The 23426-nt window shown below is 46.6% G+C and overlaps 1 protein-coding gene across 1 annotated transcript; it reads right to left on the reverse strand.

Annotated features, from left to right (window-relative positions):
- Nucleotides 1-306: 306 nt before the first annotated feature.
- On the reverse strand, nt 307-2763 carry NPS (neuropeptide S; the record flags this gene model as incomplete). Its single annotated transcript, XM_063406443.1, has 2 exons — nt 307-984; nt 2680-2763. Coding segments are annotated over 2 exons (288 nt in total), but the record flags the coding sequence as incomplete, so codon positions are not given.
- Nucleotides 2764-23426: the final 20663 nt, after the last annotated feature.

Here is a 23426-nt window from a genome sequence, read left to right on the forward strand (position 1 = left end):
TGACCTTTCCTCCACACCACATTTACATATTTCACTCAAATGACATTTTCTCTTTTTTTTTTTTTCTTCCAACAGGAAATTAAAAAAAAAATCCCAGATTTGGCCCATTTCATCAGCTGGGTGTTGCCTACCTAAGTCAATTAATTGAGGCACAGGGAGCAGTGCTGATACCCTGCCTTAGAGTGATTTCCCAGGATTCTTCTGGATATGAGATGAGACATCTCTGGAGACTATTTCCTGCCAAAGTAATTTTAAATAACTATATTAAAAAGCCAGTGGAAGTTACAAGTAGGGCCTGATCCTTTCACAGGTGGCCCTTCATATCACTGGAAACCTGAAACGAAATGTACTTTAAATCTGTATTAAAATTACCAGCTGTCTTCCAGTAAATGTGATTTGGGAAGGGAAAGCACCGGAATGCCTCGTGCCTGGCAGAGAGGAGGGATTTTGGGAATACTCCGTCCTCCCCCCGGGCCGTGTGCGCACATCTCCTCAAAGCACGGGATTATCCTTGTATTAATCAAAGAGCAACTTGATTAAAACCCGTAGCCTGACAAAGGAGGGGAAATCAAGCAAATGAAAACATTCATTTCGAGACAAAACTTTATGCTGCTGTAACTTTGGGAACAAAGCCCTTCCCGAGCGCTCCCATCTGCTCCGAATCGACATCTGGGACTTTGTCAGAGGTGGCTTTGCTGGAGAAAAGCATCAAAAATGAACTGGAAGCGACGATTTGGAACGCCAGGCGTCAAAACCTGGGCCGGGCTTGGCCACACTTGCTCAGGACTTTGCCCTTCGGAAGGAAGTTTTTTTAATTCCCGCTCCCACGCCGTTGCGGAAGGACCTTTTGTGGGGAAGGGGCTCCGGGAGAGGCTCCCCCAGCTCCTCACGCCTGCCCACCCTGGAGAGGCAGCGGCTCCGCAGCACCAGGCACCAATCCCAGCCCCCGGACAGCTGGCAGGGCACATAAAACGGGCTGGGGCTCTGCAGATTAAAGGTGAACAAACAAACAAACAGAGAGAGAGAAAATAAAAAAAAAAAGAGATAAGAGAAGGTAAAATGATGGATTTGTGCGTTTGTCAGGATTTGTTCAGGATACAGAGCAAAGGAGAAACACAAAAGCAATCTGTGCTTTGAATGACAAGGATGAGCTGTTATTTTCTAAGGATTTATTGTGTTCAGAATCAGATTTTTTCATAGTTTTTTATACGTTCCTGGTCTAAAATGCCGATACAATTATGTCTAGGGTATAATATGAGTTGTTTTCGTTGATGCTGACCAGCTGTGACACAGTTTCCTTGGAACAACATGGGTGTTTATTACTGTAAAATGAGATTTTTTTCAGGGAAAAATGAAATACCAGCTTTTTATAACCTGTGTACACTTTGGAGACTTAAATTACACGTAAGAGAAAACAAAAATACCTGTAAAGCTAAAATTTGGAGGAGGCTTTCCAGTAGTTATGATCAATTCTGGAACTAGTTCTGTGTAAGTTTAATAATGACACAATAATAATGGGAATTTTAAAAAGTCTGGATAAAAATCCAGGCTTGGGTAAAAATCCAGGGTTTTGCACACATTCCTTTGACTTGCACTCTATAGAACAAAAAAATGCCAACTACATAAAAACTTTGACATATTTCAACAGCTCTTAAAATAAACTGCATTTAATTACTGCTGAATTATAAAATAAAAACATCTCCTGGCATGTCTATGGTTGCTCTGTGCATCTTTCATCATATCCTGATTTCTCAGCTGATTTTCCATCTAAAAACCATATTCTGCCATCTCTAAAAATTCAATGTAAAGCCATTGGATTAACACCTGGAATTGCTGGTGAAATTGCCATTAGCTTCATTGGATTTGTTTTAATTCAGTGGTTTATTGCTCTTATTTAATGCTGGTTATTAAATTCATTTTTTTGTTTGTTTAATGACTTTTTCTACCATCAACACCTTCTGCCTCTGACAAGGTGTTTCCTTGACTGAATTTTCTCCCTAACAAGAAAAAACAATTTTTGCAAAGAAAAAAACTATAAAAAACAAAAATCTGTGAGCAGAGAAATTCTCCTTTTGAAGTTTTAGCTGCTATTTCCCTAGATTTACCCAATAAAAGACTTTTATTTTGACATTTATTGAAGCAATTAAACTCCTTTTAACTGTGGTATCACTGCCATAAAGAGAACCCATCCATTAGGAAATGTGGCTACTCAGATCCAGCTGTGTCTAAATAAATCAGTTGATTGTAAATAAGTTAATGAATTGATAAACTCACAAGCAATAAGTGAAATTAATACATATATATCTAATTGCACCTCTTTGAGCTGTGCAAGGAATTCAGATGAAATGGAGAGGAGATTTGTGGTTTTCTCCCTTCCATCCAGGATTTCGGCTCCCCACACTCCACATTAAATATGCACTGAGTTGCTCACATGATTATTTCAGGGGCTTGCATATTTTATTAATAACTCCAGGAAAAATTAGGCTATGCTCCAGGAAAATTAGGTAATAATATTTAACCAATAGCTTTAATACAAGAAAGTTCTTTCATATTATAAAAAAAAATTAAAAAAAAAAAACAGCAGCAAAGAAGCAATGAAGCAAACAAAATTAATTTAAATAAAGGAGTAATTTAATAGGAATGAAACAGATCTGGGAGTAATTAGGGAGTGGGACTTACCATGGAAGGGCCAACTGGGTAACCTGAGCACACCAATGTCACGGAGACCCACAGGATGAAAACCAAGTTTAACCTGCATAGACTTCAAAGAAAAGCTGAGATTAATGAAAATTTGAGCCAAAATCAAGCAGAATATGAACAGAGAGCAACCCGTGCGCCAAGAACCCCGCGGTGGCTTTACCTGCTCATTTTTCACCCAGCACTGTGTGCATGAACATGCAGCTCTACATCCAAATTCCTCACACATCCTTTCGGTTCTTCCTCAGGTGACCATTTTATACCAGAGTTCAGGAGGGAAAATGTCATCAAAGCTGATTTTATTCTGACTAATTGCTCCTTGTTTGGCCTTTTCTTCTTGTTAAATGGGAAAATGGTAAGAACACGCTCAGCTGCCATTACCAGCCCCGGGGATTTCATTCAAAGTGTGCCATTAAATGTCTCTCAAGTGGTTTTATTGTTACCTCTGTGTCATCACTGCAAGCCTGGTCAGAGGTCTAAAGATTTCAAAAATCCATCTCAAGAGTTTGTTACCACTTCCGATATATCAGGTGGAGACCTTGCAAAGCCTGGCAGCCAGGGAGAAACATTAAAAGTGCATTTTAAGTAGAAAGTTCCTCAAAGAGACTTATTATACTCAAAACAGCCACAATACAAAGAATAATTCTTTTATTTCTATTTTTCTCCCCCCAACATTTTTTTTTAAGTGCTTAGTTCTTAATACACCAAATGAAATGTTTTTCTGACAATTAAGATTCTTTGGACATTAATTTCTACAACGCAGCCATACCTCAGCCCACACTGAGTTCAGTCAATCCAAACTTCTCTAGGATTAATAAACTCTGTTCATCTCATTAATAAATTCTGTTAATCTCCACCAACACAGCAAGTGTTTCATGTCTAAAAGCATCCTTTGTTGCTGCAACAAATTCAATGGTGCAGCATTTTAGGGGATTCTGTGGCTTATTTATCCCGAGTGGTGTCAAAGTTCTGAATCCCACAAGGTCTGGGAATGATGGACTGCACAGGGAATGCTGGAAAACATGAAATTCCACTTACTTCTTTCTGAGAATGAGCACCATGTCTACAAAAACGTGCTGGGTTAGTGGCTGGACTCATTGATCTGAGAGCTTTTCCAACTTTAACCACTCCAGGACTCTAAAGCAAACACTGAGGATCAGTTTTTGACAGCCCCAGAGTGTCAGGCATGCACACAGTGAGGCAGAAACCTCAAATGTTGCATTTCCTTTGGTGTTTCCACTGAAAAATCAATGGACAAGGGCTCCAGAAGGGACCTTTGGGGGAGTCTTTGGGGAGACCTGAGCTGTCACAAATGATGTCAGATTCCCTGCAGTATTTCAGATTATTTTGCTCATCTGGAAGGTCTTTTCCAGCCATAATGATTCCATGATGTTGTGATTCGGTCTCCTGATAAAGCACATTTCATTCCAGGAGACAGAGAGCTGTGAAATCCACTGGCATGGAAGAGCCTTTAGGAGTTTTAAACAAATATTCCTGATGTGATCTCAGCTCCTGGTTGACCATTTCCCCTCATCATGGTGGTGCTGATCATGTCATGGTTGACAAAATCCAGCTACTCTGAAATGACTTTTTAAAAAGAAAATTGGTTTAAAGAGAATTGTGGTGAAGCTCTTCAGGATTCTCCAGGCCCACAAGGGCTGAAATGAGGATGAAATTTGCCTCATTTAAAGCCTGCAGCTTTAAACCCTTTATAAACCCATCAGCAGAGCAGGTGACTATTTGCATTTCCAGCCTGAGTCCTCTGATTCAGAGAAAAACCTCTCTTTGAGTGCAACTTCCCATTCCCACTAGTCCAGGACCTCCAACTCCAAGGATAAGAGGATTAGGACGTGTTCCTGCTGCAGAGAAAAGCACTTTGGGCTGGATTCTGCTTGAGCACGGCTCAGCTCAGCTCTCATTGTGTCTGCATTTAGTCCAACTCCGTTTTAATCCAAAATTAACCTTCACACAACACTTTTTGTGGAAGGTGAGGGGCCAGAACAGGCTGGTGATTAAAGCTCAGGGTTTCCAGGTTCAGCCAGGGATTCTCTGGGTAAACTTTGGTGAATTATTGACTTCATTTTTATAAATCATGAATTGTTTGAGGCCCAGGTGATCTCCCACTAGGCCTGGTCAGTCCCTGCTATGCTCACCTTTCTCACATCCCTCTGAAAGAGAGGTTTTGACCAGGTGAGAAATCACAAACTGCTTTAAACTGAAGAACCACAGGATTATGGAATAGTTTGGGTTGGAAAATCCTTGAAGACTGAGTCCAACCGTCCCCATGTCCCCAAGTGCCACATCCACAGGGCTTTAAACCCCTCCAGGAATGGGGGCTCTGTCCCTGCCAGGGCTGGAGAGCCCTTTTTGGGAAGAAATATCCCAATATCCAACCTGAACCTCCTCTGGAGATGCAGACAGTACCAAGGCAAGAGTCACTGAGACATCACCACCCCACGGGCTTTGCCCACCCCTCAGACACACACAAAGAGATTTCCTGCACATTCAACCCCTCCCATTTGCTTCTCACTCCTTGGAGGTTGTTTTCCCCAGCTTTTCAGGATGCAGTTTACCACAACACACCTGTGATTTGCATGCATGAAGCACAGATGGAGATTTAGATCCATTGCAGATATTCCCACTTCAGGTTTGGAGGAATCAGGTTGAAGGGAACAAGTGGCAATTGACATTTCTGTCTCCTGCTCTGTCTGCAGAAGCTCTGCTCCCGGGCTGGGTGCAATGGCAGCTATCAAGGGTCAAATGAGTCATTAAGAACCACAATAAAACCTCTCAGCATCCATAAAATTTGTATTTTCTCAGAAAAAATCAGCAGCAGTATCAGCAACAATATCACCTCTTCCCTCCTGCCTGCCTTGATGGTGGGGACGCTGTATTGAACCTCAGTGCTGCTGTCCTTTGGTTTTCCCCCAAAAATCAAATGGAACAACAGAACACTCACAGCTGAGCCTACCAAACCTTGCAGATTTTTGAGGTTAATAAGCCTATAAGCTTTAGAACATGATATTTCCTTCCTCCAACCCAGTGGTCAATCCAAAGTGTTTTAAATTGGCATTGTGGGACTTTGCTAAGGGATCAAACACAAAAACAAAGAACACACCTCAACCTGTCCATCAGCACAACCCCAAAAGCTGTAAAACCACAGCTCCTGGTAAAGGCGAGGTTCAAAACCTTGTTTCATTCTGGGATGCTCCCAGTGAAACCTCAGCATGGCTTTGCTGGAGAAAGCTGCTGGGATATTTTGTTCGAACTCAATTTTTTTCCCCTTGCTTCCAAGAATATCAAGCAAGCCAAAAGCCAGCGTGGTTTGCTTTCAGACCACTGCAGGGTGCAAGCTGGAAATCAATCACACTCCCAGCACATAAACCTGCTTCTGACTCGGTGATAATAGAAAATCCCAGCAAGACACGGAGAGAGAAGAAACACAGAAAGCAGAAAGTTCATTCCTTGGGTCATTCCCTCTGTGCTCTCACTGCTGCAAGGGAACACAGCCAGCCCCTCACCTGCACCCTGAGATCTCATCTCCAGGGGCACAGGGGAGCTGCAGAGCTGCTGTGGGCACACCTGGCTGGTTCTGGGCATTTCCCTGCCATGGAGATCTCCAACCCCCTGAACTCTGGGGGCTGCCCCATCCCTGCAAGTGTCCAAGGCCAGGCTGGACGGGGCTTGGAGCCACCTGGGATAGCAGAAGGTGTCCCTGCCCATGGCAGGGGGTGGCACTGGATGGGCTTTAAGGTTTGTCCCAAGCCATTCCAGGATTCTCTGACGCAGGAGGAGAATGGCCCTGACTGACAGGGGAAGGGGCTCGAAGGCCAAATGATGCAGCCTGGGGGAGGCCCAGCTCTTGCCCCACTGCTGCCCTCAGACATTTGGGCAGTGCCTGCCCATCTGCACTGTCCCCAAGCACGTGGCACCAGTGCCTAGGGCTACGTCCATCCCCTGGGTCACTCACCTGAGCCACCCAGGGGTTTGCACAGAGCTCTCTGGGGAGGATGCAGTGATCTCATCAAAGGTCAAGGGCACATTTTGGAAGGCCTGTGCTGGCACTGTGGATGACCAGCTCTGTGCCCCTGTTTCAGCCTCAGAGGTTCTCCAGAAGGACAGAGCTGTTGATTGAGTTCCTTCCTGGCTGCCAAGGCTGCCGCCCGCAGAGCACAGCCCTGTAAGTGAGACACTGCTCCAGCTCCTTGCAGGCAGGGACAGCTCCTCTGCTGAGCCCTGGCACCGTGCCCTGGCTGGGGAGACGCACAGCTCCTTTTTAAAAGCCAGTTTTGGACACAATTCCACTCAGACACCGCTCCCCTGGCAGCCTGAGCCAGCAGCGGTTCAGGCTCCAGCAGGGCCCCTCTGACGCACGGGATTGATCTGGGAGAGAAGGAAAATCAAAAGGCATTCAAGGCAGGAGCAGCAGCACTGCCAGTCCTGCCCCTCTCCACAGATTTGGCTTTCCTGGATGGATCTCAGCAGGCAGGAGAGAGCAGCAAGGGCTGCCAGGAGATGGAAGGAACAGCGCCCAGCATTTGTGGACACTGTGAACCTCAGGATCTTCACTGCCACCTGATTTTGGAGCGCTCCTGCAGCACTGGGGCTGTGCACGTCACTGTCACAGCAAAGGGGACAAAGCTGCAGTTGGATCCTCCCATGCCAGGGGGAAAAATTAGCTCCACAATCCCATTTTTGATCCTACATCACACAGGAATCATGGGCTGTGTCACAGTCGCCATCCCCAGGATTCTGAAGTCTAAATCATCATCTCTAAATTTATCAATCCCTTTTCCTGGTTACAGTCAGAGCTGGTGTGGGCAGAGGCAGCACGAGCTCCTTACCCCGCTCCCCAGCACGTGTCCCCAGAATGAATCCAAAGTGGTGATGGAAAATGTCACCAGTCCTCACGTCCCACAGCACATGACACCTCCTGGGCCATGTGCCAGGCCACAAAGGGCCACAGAGCCCCTGCTGATGTCACCCAACCCTGCTGATGTCACCCATCCCTGCGGATGTCACCCATCCCTGCGGATGTCACCCATCCCTGCTGATGTCACCCATCCCTGCTGATGTCACCCATCCCTGCAGATGTCACCCATCCCTGCTGATGTCACCCATATCTGCGGATGTCACCCAACCCTGCTGATGTCACACATCCCTGCAGATGTCACCCATCCCTGCTGATGTCACCCATCCCTGCAGATGTCACCCATCCCTGCGGATGTCACCCAACCCTGCTGATGTCACCCATCCCTGCTGATGTCACCCATCCCTGCTGATGTCACCACACTCGGGCTGGAGCCCACAGGAAGTGACAGGAGTGAAGCTCTTGGCCAAAACATACTGCAACACATCAGGAAATGTTTCTAATTTATGGATCCCTCGCTTTTTTTTTTTTTTTTTGTCAGGTTCCGTAGCATGCCTTCAGAAAAACAACCTGCAGGAAGCACAGTGTGAAAAACAAGCCCTCCCTGCACCACCAGCAAGTGTTAAAACCCTCTGAGAATTTACCAGGAGGTAAAAGAAAAGAAAGAGCAGAGCAGACACGTTGCTCATACCGTTCAGGGGAGGCTCAGCAGCGGAAAAGTGGAGGTAATTAACATTTTTGCTACGCTGATTTGCGCGTGCCAACGTAATTTATGCACTCGGAAATCGCTCAAATAGATCCTGCAGGAAGTGGGTGCCGAAGAAAAGATGTCAGTGCTGGGCTGAAAAGACACCTGTCAAAGCCAAACCCAAATTCCTGCTCAGATGCAACAAAGATCTCGATGATCTGAGAGAGGCTGAGGAGCTGTTGAAGGAGAAGCCAGAAAGAGAAAAGAGCCTGGATAGACAAGGAAAGGAGAAGGGTTTTGAGGAGAGAGAGGAGAAAAGGATGTAGGAAAGTCTGATGTGACTTTAGAGGAAGAGATCAAACTTTAAAGGGATCAAACTTTAAAGGAGTCAAGGAAAGCTAACATAAATATTATAAATAGCAAGGAATACGGAGAAGGAGCTGGGTGGCTTTGAAGGGCACAATTTTTTATGGATTTTATTGCACTGCACCTCGGGGTTCTCCCACAGATAAGGCTAAGGAAAGGCAAGGAAAACATACCCAGTGTTTTCTGTTGGGATAATCTGGCTCAAGCAAGTTTGCATGTTTTCTCCCACAGAATTCCAGCACAAAGCCATTTGTTTCTGCTCCCCAGGTCCTTGGGATGTCACACCAACAGCACCGTGTCAGCTGGGAATGGAAAAAAGGGAGCAGTGCAGGGAAAACTCAGTCCTGGCAGCACAGAGAAGGCAAGGAGTGATGCTGGGAGGTTTTGGGATACAAAGCTGTGGATCCATAACTGCAAGGTCAGTGAGGGGCACAGGGGCTGCTAAAAGCTCCTCAGGATACTCCGAACTCACAGGCTGGACACAAAGGAGGGATTGCAGGTTTTTGTGCAATCCACAGTGACCTTGTCCCAGAAAACAGCTCAGGTGGGTGCAAAGCGGCTGCCAGGAGGGTTTTACCCTAAAAACACCCCTGGGCCGATCAGCGGGGTGAGAAGCAAAGGGACCTCTCCTGAGAATATAAAATAAATCTCCAGCTCACAACTCCGGGTGATCCATTTCCTCCCGGCCAGGCAGCGTTTGGGAGGGAGACATCTCAGCGGCTCCTCACATCAGCTCCTGGCATTTCTGGAGAAGGGTAAGATGCCAGCTTGAATTTGTGACACGAGACCTAAAGTACCTTTAGGAAATAAGTGGCTACATCTGGAACGACACTCATCATGTGGAGGAGGTGAGAGGACGCACCTTTTTTTCTCCAAAATGCAGAGTTTTCCATCTGTTCTCCCTGCTCTTTTAGCTGCTGTTTTCTCTCCTACTTGTACTCTCCTGTACCACTTAAATAAACAAGGATCTTGCAGCCCCTTTGAAGGAGCCTCCTTTCCGGCAAAAGCCTTTTGAAAAGAAGGATCCTCTCCATAATGACCCGCTAAACAGCAAACAACAGGAGCTGAGCCCAGAGCCAGCAGCACGTTTAAAATCTGCTGGTGAGAGGATAAAATCAAACTGTGAGTCTGCCTCGCTCTGCAGGCTCTGGGAATGCCAGGTCTGGATCAATTCTTGGCGACTTTGGTTGCTTGTAAAGGTCCTCAAGCAGGAGAAAGGGGATGTGGCTATCAAACAATGAAGTGCCTTTTGTCTGAACATGATCCTCATTTCCCCTTGTGTTCTCTCCCTCTTATAAAAGGCTTCATCCAAAAATATCCCACACCAAAAGACAGGAGAAGTTTCTGTTTCCTCACTGAAAGCCTGTTGCAGCTGCCTGGATTTTTCTTGCTCTGTGCAAGGAGTTCTTTGTGCCCAATTATGTTTTAATGCTTGATATAACTCCTCTGGAAGTTAGAGCTGGAAAGAGACTTTTAACGAGGTCAGGGAGTGACAGGAAAAGGGGGAAAGTAGGTTTAGCTTGGATATTGGGAAGGAATTTTTTCTTGTGAGGGTGGGCAGGCCCTGGCACAGGGTGCCCAGAGCAGCTGTGGCTGCCCCTGGATCCCTGGCAGTGTCCAAGGCTGGACATTGGAGCTTGGAGCAGCCTGGGACAGTCAAAGGTGTTTGAGGTCTCTTCCAAGCCAAACCATTCCATGATTAGATAATTTTATGATTCTGTGATACCTGACCCCCTTATTCTTCTATTGTTTGCATCAGTACCTGATTTACAGAGCTCATCTCTCCCCTCTCCACCCTCGCAGTTCCCTTTGACCATCAGGGTGTTCAGGGTTTCCACCCCTCCCCACAGCTGCCACATTTGGAGGCAATCTTCTTCATCAAGAGCCCGGATTCATCTGAATAAACACAAACTCCAGTACTAGAAAAGCAAACTCCAGTATTAGAAAAGCTCATCCAGCCCTGTTCTCCGGGAAGCAGAAAAGGCCAGGCGTGCTGAGGGTCAGGATTGTTCCCTGTGGCAGGACAGGGGATATTCTCCAGCTCCCCACCACAGCATTTCCCTGCTCCAGTCCCTGAGGAAAAGCACTGCAGGCACAGCACATGAAAAGGAGCAGCTCTCCGTGCACTGACACCGCTCTGACTGCCAGCAGAACCGTGCAGAGCTCAAACCCCAGCGGCTCTTCCTTCCCTCCTCAGCTGCTGCCTGCTGCAGCCCGGCCTTTCACTGGAGCAGGGAGGGCTCAGCCTCCAACCCCAATTCCCAGCTCGGGAGTGCACTGGAGAAAGGACAGCGGGGACTTCAGCTCTGCACTCCTCAATGAAGGCTGGGCTGAGAGGGGTGAGCAGAGGCAGGGCAGTGCCTGCAAAGGGGCTGAGCCTTGTCTGAAAAGCAGGAAGCCCTGGGAGTGCTCTGGAATGAAAATTCCATGGGAGCACCACTCTCCTGAAGGACTGCTGGCATCCAGGCTGTCCCAGCTGGGTTTAGGTTTGCAGGATGTGCCCCAGGGATAAGGGGGTTTGGATTGATATCTTAAGTTTTATCTTTTCTGTATTTCAGGTTCTGTGCTGCCCAGGAGTGCAGCTCTGAGCTCACACTCAGGGTCACTCAGCTCTGCACACAGCAGGGACACAAAACAAATCCTTTTCCTGATGGAGACCAAGGACAACTTTCAGCCCAAAAGCACAAACAGGGGGACTGGAGGGAGGAACAAGAGGATGGGACCTCACAGCCTGGAGCTGGAATTGGACAAATAACCCCAATACGGAAATGGACCAAAACTTACAAAAAATGTGAGACCTCGTGACTATTTTTCCATTTTGTGACCATTTTGGATCCACCTTGAGTGTAACCCTGGCCAGGCTCTTGTCCTGCCCAAGGTGTACCTTAAAGGCCTTTCAATAAATCTCTCCTTTATTCTCCAGCTCTGTCCAGTCTCTGTTCCAGGTCAGCCTTCCCAAGGCACCAGGATATGAAGAGGATATTGGGAGATATCTTAAAGCTTGATTTATTGCCTCAGTCTCAAGGAGTGAGAACGTCTTCACCTCCAGGAGTTCATGGTCAGTGGTCACAAGACCACAGGTTACAAGGTCTCTTAAAGGTTAACACTGCCACAAAGAATGTTTTTACTATCACACCAATCCCTAATTAATTTGTCACAGTGCAGACTCTCTTGACCAATCATCTAATGACACAGAAACTTACACTATTATATATATATATATAAAATATACACCTTAAAACTTCATATTACCTTTATAACTACTTCTGTATCTTAAATTCAACTCTGAAACCTTCCACTACTTGGCTTAATTAATAAACTCTGTTAATCTCATTAATAAATTCTGTTAATCTGCAGCAACACAGCAAATGTTTCATGTCTAAAAGCATCCTTTGTTACTGCAACAAATTTAATGGTGCAGCATTTTAGGGGATTTATCCCGAGTGGTGTCAAAGTGCTGAATCCCACAAGGTTTGGAAATGATGGGCTGCACAGGGAATGCTGGAAAACATGAAATTCCACTTACTTCTTTCTGAGAATGAGCACCATGTCTACAAAAACGTGCTGGGTTAGTGGCTGGACTCATTGATCTGAGAGCTTTTCCAACTTTAAGCACTCCAGGACTCTAAAGCAAACACTGAGGAACATATTTTGACAGCCCCAGAGTGTCAGGCATGCACACAGTGAGGCAGAAACCCCAAATTTTGCATGTGTTTCCACAAACCTTCATTCTTGCTCTTCCTGAGTGTGGTTGCTGGCTTTGCTTGCTTCTTGCAGTGCAGGTCTGCCTGTAGAACAACCAAAAACAAATGTTTATATGTACCGATTATTATAGTAACAATGTTAGAAATAGTGCCTCGTGTACTTCACCGTGCACAGCAAACAAACAAAGCCATCAAAGAAGTTTTTTCTGTTCAGGAGAGAGGGGGAAATGTGGGAAATGGATTTGTAGAGAATTCTCAAAGCCTGACAGAAGGCTCACGTTGTATGTGTCTGTATGCAAACTTTGAGATAAAAATGCTGATTTAGAAATTCCATAGAATAGGACAGACATTGTTGAGAGAGAAATGGAACTGAAAACAAGTTTCAAATGATGGCTTTGCAAACAGACTAGATACTTTAGAGAAATAGAACTGTGAAAGATGCATTGTAGTAGGACCCACGAGGGGTAATTTTAGATGATTGGCTTTAAGGCATTAGCAGCATTATGTGGCAAAAGCTGATAGGCCAAGAAATACTTGTGAAGTATTATAATTACAAAATAGTTTAGCTTCTGATTGTGATAGTGTGAATTATAACATCTTCATGGTTTCATTCTTCACATGAGACTGAAAATGGATTAAAAGTTTTTAAAATGCCTCTCTAGGTCAGAAAAAGGAATAATCCCACACCTGAGCCCCCTCAGCTCAGGGATCTCCTGCCCTTTGCCATGCCTCAGGAGGTGGGAGAAGCTGCAAGCACCACAAGGAGTGATGGATGAGCAGCTCAGGAGGCACAGCTCCCACAGCTCTCCCCACCGCAGCAGGAGCCACGGCCACCTCACAGACAAGAGATCCCTCAGAACTGAAATAACCCCACGCTCCTCTGCCTTGCCAAACTCCATAACATCAGCAGCGCCTAAGCCAGCAGGACAGCTGCTAAAAATACCCTGCTGCAGCTCCTGCCAGGCTCCTGAGCAAGGGCAGAGTCCCCAGCGTGTGCTCCCTGCAAGTGCTGCAGCGGGCGGCCTCGGGCACGGCTCTGCACGGCCCCACAGCTGCACAGCCAGGCCAGGCCAGGGCCAGGAGCCCTGGCACAGAGCTCTGCACAGAGCTCTGCATGCCCTGCTGCAGGGAGCCACAGCTCTGCCCTGCTGGCCTTTCCTTCCTTATCTGCACCTTCAGTGCCAAACTGCTCTGCAGCCACATCGAGTCCCTGTGCAGTCCCTGTAGCTCACAGGCTGTAAATTGGCAATTTCTGATCCAAATGTCAGTGCTGGGAAACACAGGCCTGGATAACTTGGTGTTTTCCAGGGCTATTTCCCAACCTAGAAGCTCTTCCCAGACCTCACTGGCACATTTGGGGTAGAGTTGCATAAAGAGAGGCTTGGGAGCGACTTGGAAGGAGAGTGACTGTGTTCATGTAGAGTTCATATTCTCTGCTGCTTTTCTGTGCCCAGCCCCATTTTCTGCAAGAACAAACAGAGAACCAAAACAAAATGTATTTACTGTGCTTTTTCCCTGCTGCATAAAGTGATGTTTTCATAGAATCCCAGACTGGTTTGGCTTGGAACAGACCTTGAACCTCATCCATTCCACCCCCTGCCATGGGCAGGGACTTCCACCATCCCAGGGTGCACCAACCTGGCCTTGGAGACTTCCAGGGATGGGGCAGTCACAGCTGCTCTCTGCCAGGACCTCACCACCCTCACAGGGAAGGATTTCCTCCCAGTATCCCATCTAACCCTTTCAGTTCAAAGCCATTCCCCATTTTCCTGTCACTACCTGCCCTATTAAAATCTCCAGCTCTCTTGTAACCCCTTCTAGGTACAAGAAAATCATCCCAGAGATTCTCTTCTCCCTTATTTTCAGCCATGTGGGGCTTTCTCTCTCTTCTCACTGCTGTTTCTCTGGAGGGAGGGGTAGCCCTGGTCCCGCTGCCCCTGAGCTGGGATTCCTTGTGTTCACAGCACCCACTCAATGCTTCCAGCAGGCTGTGTCCAGACTCAGCCTCCTGAGCACTCAAATCCTCTTTATCAGGACCACCTCAGCCCAGGATCACTCCCTCCTGGGATCCCTGGAATGCATTCCACGCCTCTGCCTTGGGATACACCACCAGCACCTCGGCTGGGAGAGCAGGAACCTGTGGGAATCAAATCCTGCTCCTCCCACAGGGATAAACCCAATGGAATTCATGGTTCCAGAGTCACCCATGGGCCAGCAACAGCCAGAGCTGCCCCAAAGGAGCAACCGTGGGTCAGAGCCTGTGAGCATCCCCAGCTGAGCACAGCTTAGAGCCATTGGGATACTACTGCAGGTGGAAGAATTGGCTGAGCAGAGATAAAGGAGCTACAATCAAAGGAGACGGGGTTACTCAAGGACTCAGAGCATTTATTTAAATTAAATATTTGCAAATTGGGATAGTTTTTGGCCTGTTTTGGCTCCTACAGCAGAGCAGCAGGTAGGACCTTGAAAAACACCTTGTTCCAACCCCTGCCATGGAAATATGGCTGGGGTATCAGCCTGATTTTAGAGGACAAAAAAACCCACAAAGAAAAGCGGGATATTGCTCCAAGCATCCTATTGCTGGCAGCACTTAGACAAGGAAAGCAGCATCATTTCACTGCTTGCTTACCTTCAATCAAAAAACAACACTGGGCTTTAATGTCTCCTGTGGGTGTAGTCAGCTCTTAAGTTAAAATCCAAGCTTTAATATCTTCTCCTCATAATTTAGGTCATGGGCAGGGAAGCAACCTGGGGAAATGCAGAGAAAATTCAGGCTTTGCAAGAGATGCTGAAAACCTGCAGCTCCTGCTGGGGCTCCCAGGGCACACACTGCAGCCACTGTCCTGCTCAGAAAGCCAAAATAGCCAGCCTGAAATCCCTGGAGGATTTAAATCCCGAGTGCCAAGGGCTGGGTAGGGCCTGTCTGCACTCCCTGAGGGCAGCAGGGAATGTTCTGCCCTTCCCTCGGAGTGTTCCTCCCTCAGGGAGGGCGGGAGGAGCCGCACAGGGAGCGCTGAGGGGCTGCACTGCCCGGGAGGAACGGGACAAAACGGGGATGTGAAAGGAATCCTTGGGATCACCCAGGTCAGAGGCAAGGAAATGTGGAAGAAAAAAGGGTTTAATGGAAAAGTGTCTCAACAAAAGGCTGGGAGAGCTGGGGGGGCTCACCTGGAGAGGAGAAGGCTCCAGGGAGAGCTCAGAGCCCCTGCCAGGACCTGAAGGGGCTCCAGGAGAGCTGGAGAGGGACTGGGGACAAGGCAGGGAGGGACAGGACACAGGGAATGGCTTTAGGCTGACAGTGGGGAGATTTAGATGAGATATTGGGCAGGAATTGTTCCCTATGAGGGTGGGCAGGCCCTGGCACAGGGTGCCCAGAGCAGCTGTGGCTGCCCCTGGATCCCTGGCAGTGCCCAAGGCCAGGCTGGACACTGGGGCTGGAGCAGCCTGGGACAGGGGGAGGTGGATCTGGATGAGCTTTGAGGTCCCAAAAACCCAAACCAGTCAGGGATTCTGGGATTAAACAGCAAATTGCAGCTGCACAGGTCTGGGAGAATCCTGTGTTGGTTTTTTTTTCCCAGTCCTTCATTTCAAAAATGCAAACAAACCCAAAGCCTTCCCCTGTTGTCTCTGACACAAATTCTGCAGTTCAGTGTCTCAGTGGGGTCCTGTTCACCCCCAGAATTCAGAATTCCACCCCCCTGCTCCGTTTATGGTGCTCATTCTCATCTAAACATAATTACACTGCACAGGGCCATAAACTCCCCATTCTGGGGGATGGAAGCAGCTTTCTTCTCACATTTATTAAATTGTGTTTATAAACATCCTTACTAATTTATACTGCATCTTCCTTGTTAAATAGAACAGCAAAATATAATTGAGTCTTCCACTCCTAATGGGTTGGGGTTTTTTGGGAGTTTTTATTGCCAACATATACGTGCATAAATTTTTGAGCATCCAAAAGTCATCTGGAGCTTTAGATGATCAGGGCAAGGCAGCCTTGGGGTTTTTGCTGGGTCACCATCAAGGGTTGTCACATCCAGCTGACACCAGGCACTGCTAAAAACACACTCAGCTCCTTCACAACTGCTCAAACAAAATTAAAATTCCAGGAAACTACGGCCAATTGATTCCTAACATGCATTTCAAGTGTAACTGCTCAGACTTTTCCTTTTTTTTTTTTTTTTTTTTTTTTTTTTATTTCAACTCTGGTTGGATGTGATTCGAGATTTTCAGAAAGTCATCTTCTGGAGAAAATGTTAATAAGGAATGGGGTGAAATTAATCCCATCCCAGGTGAATGTGCCGTGGATTTCAGGGTAGGAGAGCACAGGAGTTGATGTGTCCTGTCACCACAGGGATTGAGGAATAATTCAACACTTGGGATAGGGAAGGGAAAGGGGAAAGGGGAAAGGGAAAGGGGAAAGGGAAAGGGAAAGGGAAAGGGAAAGGGAAAGGGAAAGGGAAAGGGAAAGGGAAAGGGAAAGGGAAAGGGAAAGGGAAAGGGAAAGGGAAAGGGAAAGGGAAAGGCTCTTTTGAAACCCAAACACAGCTCCAAGATATTATCACAGTACAGCAATGCCAGGGATGCCACCAAGCTGAATTACATCCATTTTTTCCATCTGTTTAGGAGCTCCAAGCAAATCATCCAGCACTGCCAAAGCAACTGTACTAAATCTGTCCCACAGCAGAAATCACTGCACCTGAACAGCCAGAGCACAGTCCCCAAATTCACTTTTCCCTTCTTTTTCCCCCCTCCTGAAAGCAAAAGCTCAAACACTCTGCAAGAGCTCCACACCACCAGCAGAGAGGATCTCACCACAAAGCCCCAGGAGAGGTTTTCAGAGCAGAGGAGAAAATTACTGTTTCCCCAGGAGGCTCAGATCCCATGTCAAGGAAAAAAAATTAAAATGAAATAGATCTGGGCAGCAATTCTGTAGTTTCACCGGGAAGTGTTTTGTGATGAAGCTGAGCAAGTAAACAGAATGTCAAGTACCCAGATAAAAGACTTGCACATATTGCTGGACAAGCCAAAGGTGTTTGGTTGTTGTTGTTTGTTTTATAGCTACATTTTTTCTGCAAATAAATGTCCCCACATATGTTTTAAGGAGAGCAATGCACTGGAACACCGTGGAATAGTGGAGAGGCAGCCTGTGTCCATCTGCAGGAAGCAAGGGTTAGCAGGTCAGACACCAGGAGTTTCCAGGAAGAATTCTGGCTAAAAACCCCCCAAAACCCCACAGTTTCCTTTACATCACATCAACTGCTCCCCTCTCCTGTTCTGCTGCACAGAAAGCTGAAAAATTCCTGGGCTGAAACATCCTTGGAAATAAAAGGGTGATTCTGCTGCCTTGGGGAAATGCTGCTGGAAAACTCTGCGTGTTCTTTTGTCTGTCTTTGCCCCTGGAAAAATCCCTCAGCACTTCAGGCTTGAGGGCTTTCTGGGATTATTTTATTCTGTGTGAAGTGGAAAACACAAATCAATATTTACTGTGCACCTCCCAGTTCTGGGTCTGATATTTTTGTGCACCTCTCAGTCCTGTGTCTGATATTTTTGTGCACATCCCAGTCCTGTGTCTTGCCCCCCCCCCAAAAAAAGGATTTAAATTTGGCAACCAGAGAGACCAAATGTGCACAAACACATGGGCTATGCATGTTACAGATCATGGAGCAGATTTTCCTTTGTGGAATCACTGAGAGCTTCAGGAAATGTTTGGAAAAGCCTGGGACAATAACCAGTGGTAAATGAAGTGCCTCAATTATTTGAGATTATCATTTCAAGCAGGGTCTCTGTATTATGGGGCCCTTTGTTATTTGCTTCTAAGCCTGTGTGATTTCTCCTGCACTCCAGGATTTATTTTGCACTGGTTCACATCTCTTAGCGGGGCCCACATTGATTTTCATAATTAGGATCATTGCACTGTTTTGATTTGGTTTGTGACATTTGCATCTCATTACACGGAACTTCTCTGAGCCACTACAACTGTGTTTTATCCAGCCCTGTCCTGGAGGAGCAGGGAACTGGAAAAACACTCCCACAAAGACTTCAGCTTCTCAATTTTAATTAATTTATCCTCAGACAAGCGATCCCAATTAATTCCTCCACCAGGCCCCACGAAGGGCTCCATTTGTCTGTCCTGACCATTCCCACCCATCCCCATCCATCCCTAATGCCCCCAGAAATGGGGATGGACATGTCCTGAGTCTGAGGCTGCAGCTAGAAAAGTGTGAATTAAAGGAATTACCTTGGAAAGAAGAGGATTTCAGTCTCCTTCTCCTGTGGAGCAGAGAGCAGGCGGCTGCTGTGACAGGAGCTGTGACAGGCGGGGAGCTCAGGACTCTTCAGGTGATGTTTGCTTGGATGCAGGTTCAATTATGCTGGAAAATTCCAGGATTTCAGCAACAGGACTCACACTGCCTGTCAAATAATGGAAGAGAAATCATTACAAGGAGAAAGTCAGTTAGAAAAAGCACTGACACAGAAAGATGTCCCCAGATGAGGCCTTTGCCCCCAGCTTGGGTGAAGCATGTGGCAGTGACATCCTTTAAAATACGGTTCTGGGATTTGCAGCAACTTGATTTCCATTTCTTCAGGCACTAAATCATTATCAACAGCCCGAGCATGAGACCAAAGGCACTAATTCCAACAAACCAGAATGCAAAAAAAAGGTGCAAAACCATACCCAGAAAGGTAAATTTCAGAATGAGGTAACATTATCCCAGGAAGTGCTGGAAAATGAAGGCATTTCACACAGGGACTGGATGAAATGAATACCCCAACACGTGGCCTGACTGACAGGAATGAAGTTCTCCCCAGTTTTAATTGCTCTGCCAAATATCTGCTTCCACAATGTCTGCAAGGAGGCAGTCCTACCAAAATTGGGTGTACAAATTCTGTGGCTGCTCATGTGAAATGAGCCTTCCAGAAAGCTTCCCTTGAGCTGGGATCTGCTGCTGGAGGAACGGGAATTTGGCTGGGAGTGCTGAAGGGTCTTTATCCCACCCAAAAAACGGGAGAGGAGGAGGAACAGGCAGGCAGAGGCAGCAGGGCAGCACTGCCCCCTCCCAGAGCTGCACTGGAGCTGTGGAGAGCACTGGAGGCAGAAATGGTGGATGAAATCTTTGGATGAAATCTCTGTCTGAGGCAAAGCTAACGCCTGGTTTGTGTGGCAGCACCAACAGGGAATGGAAACTGGAAAATGCTTTCCCAAAGCTCCCTATTTTATTTTTTTTTTCTGAAGTAGAAACCCATTAGGAATGGGTCTGGGATGGAAAATCACAGACTCAAATGGCTCACAAGGGATTTTAAAGTTCATCCCATATTCCCCCTACCTTCCACCATCCCAGGTTGCTCCAAGCCCATCCAACATGGCCTTGGACACTTAAAATTCCAATAGATTTATTTTTTGTTTCATTCTGCTTCCCCTCTGTGATGAGCTGCAGGCCTTTGGACCAGCTCTGTTAAAAGCCTCGTGGAGGTGGCACTTGGGGACACGGGGCAGTGGTGGATTTGGCAGTGCTGGGAATGGTTGGACTCGATCATTTCAGAAGCCTTTTCCAACCTTAATTATTCTGTGATTTTTTTGGATGCATTTGCTGCAACCCTGGGCCACTCTGGGCCCACTGAAGCTCCTTTAATGCCTCCCATTAGTTTCAGGGTGTGAGGAGTGGGGATTTTAGGTGCCATCAGTGAGGGAATGAAATATAACCATTAAAATGCCCTTCCCCTTCCTCTGCCAGAGCTTTTCCAGACACTGTTTTCAGAAAAAAACTTTAAAAATGGGGTTGTTTTGCAGTACCAGAGCAGGTCCTGTCAGGAGCAGCATTTCCCAGGGCTGTGGCAGTGAAAATACTGAAAACAACAGCAAAAGTAAAATTAAAATAGTTCACGAGTACTTCAGGAATTGATTTAAAGTGTTAAGGGTTTGACTCAATCTTTGAGGGCTTTTCCAACCTTAAAGATTCAGAGATTCTGTATGGGCGAGCAAAACTGGTATGAAAAACTTGGATTTCCATGAGTTTAAAACACTGGCACCAGTATTGTGTATCCAACTGTTTGATTTGATTTCCAGAAAGGAATCTTCTCCCTCCTGAATAAGAAACTCAACTTTGGAGGTGCAGCTTCAAATGGCACAAGGGCAGAGCTGCCAGGAAAAAATATTTGGAGTTCTGAGGGCAATTTTGTCTGTGAGCTGAGCCAGGGGCTGCCCAGCAGCTCCCGGGTTCCTGGAGCAAGGAGCCCACAGGATACAGAAATGGGAAGCTCAGATTCCACAAAGAAATCCCAGTAACTTTTGCAAATGGTTTTTCAGATATTCCAAAGTTTTCTTGGCAATCCTAACAAGAGAAGCGGCTCTGAGGGTGTTACCCAGGGTGGTAACACTTATAAGGACAAACCCCAGCATCATCAATGAAGAATTTGGGTGGTGAGGGGGTGGGAAGGATCATTTTCAAAGCATATTTACATTTGGAATTAAAAATCCCGGCCATTCTGTGCTTGAGCTGGGTTTTTCTTTGCCTCCCTGTGCATGTGAAGAATTCAGGAGTGTTCTTACAAGCAGTGGGATAAACCACATTTAGTGCAGATGCTGGGAGGCAGCGTATCAGTGAGCTGAGAAGTGATTATGTTGTACCCCTGGGCCATGAGGCTGTCACCGAATTTCCAAACAAGATGTGAGAATCTGGGACGCTTCTGTTGCTGGGTCACAGCGTTTGCTTGGCACTTCCCCTCCCTGTTTTCCGCTTAGGAATGAATTCCCAGCATTTCCAGGATCAGATCCTCCCCTGGCAGGGAGAAGATGCACAAAAGGCTGATCTGGGGAGGGGAGGCAGTGACAGCAGGATGGGTCAGACCCAGGGCAAGCCCAGCCAGAAATGAAGACATGAAATGGGGGAAAATGAGAACTTGGGGCTTTTCTGCAGCCCAGACCTCAGCTAGTTACTTGTTACACACCAGCTGCAGTTCTGGATTGTTATAAAACAGCAGAAATTATTATTTGCTAGAAAACATCTGAGGTTTTGGCTCTGCTGCCCACCCAGACCCCATGGAAGCATCCAGATACTGATCCATAAACTCATTTCGGATGCACAGGGAAGTTCCTCCAGAAGGAAATTTTAAGCACTGTTGCTGAACCATCCCCTGGAGAAGTCCATCCTGCCCTTCCCTATTTTTAATTTACCTTTTTTTTCCAAAATAAATTAATAACTAATGGTTTTAAGGAGCCAAACAACAAAGGAACCAAAGAAAAAAATACCTGCAATGGTTTGATCCCATTTTACTGGCAAAGATGAAATTCTGAGGTCACCTCTGTCCTGGGACTTGTTTTTCTGCCCAGCACAGAGCAGAGCTGCCTGTGGTTATCCAGCAGGGACAGAATTCCATATTTCCAGGCTTGACAGATTCCAAGAGGAGTGGAATGGCCCCAGTAAACCCACACAAACCAGCTCTATTAATAATTAAATTGGCTCCCTAACGTGCTCAAGAAGGATGGCTGCCACCAAGTGCCACAGGCACTGCCAAGTGCAATAAAATGGGTTTATGCAACATTTTGAGGCAGCCTCCCCCTCCCAAACCTGTCCTGTGCACAAGGAACTTCCAAAGTCAGCAGGAATGGTGCTGATCCTACAGGAGAGGGTCATTCCCAAAGGTAATTGATGCCTTTTTAACCCAGAACTGTCAAAGTGTGTTGAGAATAATGGGCCCTGACAAGGCTCAGGTTGCCAGAGAAATGGGAGAATTGATCTGCTGAGCCCTGGCGCTGCGTTGGCGTTGCACTTTTGGCAGGGTTGTAGCAAACAAATATTCCCCTAACTAAAGGAAAATGGTCAAATGCTCGGAACAAACCCCAAAATATTCACACCCCGCAGTTTTCCCCAGTGGCTGAGTCCCACTGCTCTCACCAGCACCTGATGAGAGGGCTGTGTTGGGAAGTCTTGGATGATAAAATCAAACCCATTTAGGTGCAAAAAAACATTTCAACCTGCCTTCCCTGGGTGCTACTGCACTGCCAACCTCTCAGGGGTGTGGAGAGCTCTGCAGGGAGATTCGGGGGCTGATGGGCCTCCAAGCCTTGATGCAGTTAAAAAGGGCCAGGAAAAGTCCTGGGAAGCCACGGAAACAAGAGATCCTATGGAGAGCAAGGAGCAGGAGGTGAAGCTGTACAGAATGGAGGTGTCACCTTTAATTATCCTCCCAGTAATTTAGTCCTCGGGTCAGGGATGGGATTTTCTCCTTCCCGGGGGGGTCCTGCCCAAATCCAGGGATTTTGGGAGAGCATGGAAGATAAATTAGGGACGGGAAGAACTTTTAGGGAATTAGGGAAGAATTTCTGAGTTAGGAAAGCCCCTTCTCAAAGGGCTGAAAGTCCCACAGCTTTACCTGTGGCCCTTCCTCTAAATCCTTCTCATTTGGGAACGAGACAACAAAGGTTGAAAAGCCCCTCAGAGGGTTTTAAACAACCCCCTTAGAGGGTTTTAAACCCCCTTATGGGATTTTAAACAACCCCTTTATAAGGTTTTAAACAACCCCTTTATAAGGTTTTAAACAACCCCCTTATGGGATTTTAAACAACCCTCTTACAGGGTTTTAATCCCCCTTACAGGGTTTTTAAACCAACCCAAAGCAAACCTGCATTAAAACACAGCTGCAGGAATTACAAAATAATCGATTCAGGAATTCTAACATAAAACATTCGATCAGGAGGTGCAGCTCTTCCCAGGCACATCACCCAGGGGTGTTTTGCTGCACACAGCTCATTTCAGTGAGGTTGGAGTAGCAGGCACAGAACAGGATGAGCTAACAGGGAGAAGGATGAGGCTGCAGGATCACTGAGGTGTTTCCCAGAGGACTGTTTATATACATTTAGATATTTTTTGGCAATAGAAGATGTGCACAGCTATGCCATGATCTAAATCTGAATATCTCAGACTGTTTCTTTTCTGGGCTGGTTTAGATAAAGCAAAACCCACCAAAGGCAGTAAGTACCAAGTAACCTTGAGTGTCTAATGCAAGGCTCAGCTGCCAATACCAATTTCAGGGCACCTTTAAAAGTTCAGCTCCCATTTCCCTTTTAGATGTGAGACTGAGCAGAAAGAAGAAATTAAAC

The sequence above is a fragment of the Prinia subflava genome, chromosome 9, assembly GCF_021018805.1.
Source record: "Prinia subflava isolate CZ2003 ecotype Zambia chromosome 9, Cam_Psub_1.2, whole genome shotgun sequence".
NCBI lineage: Eukaryota > Metazoa > Chordata > Aves > Passeriformes > Cisticolidae > Prinia > Prinia subflava.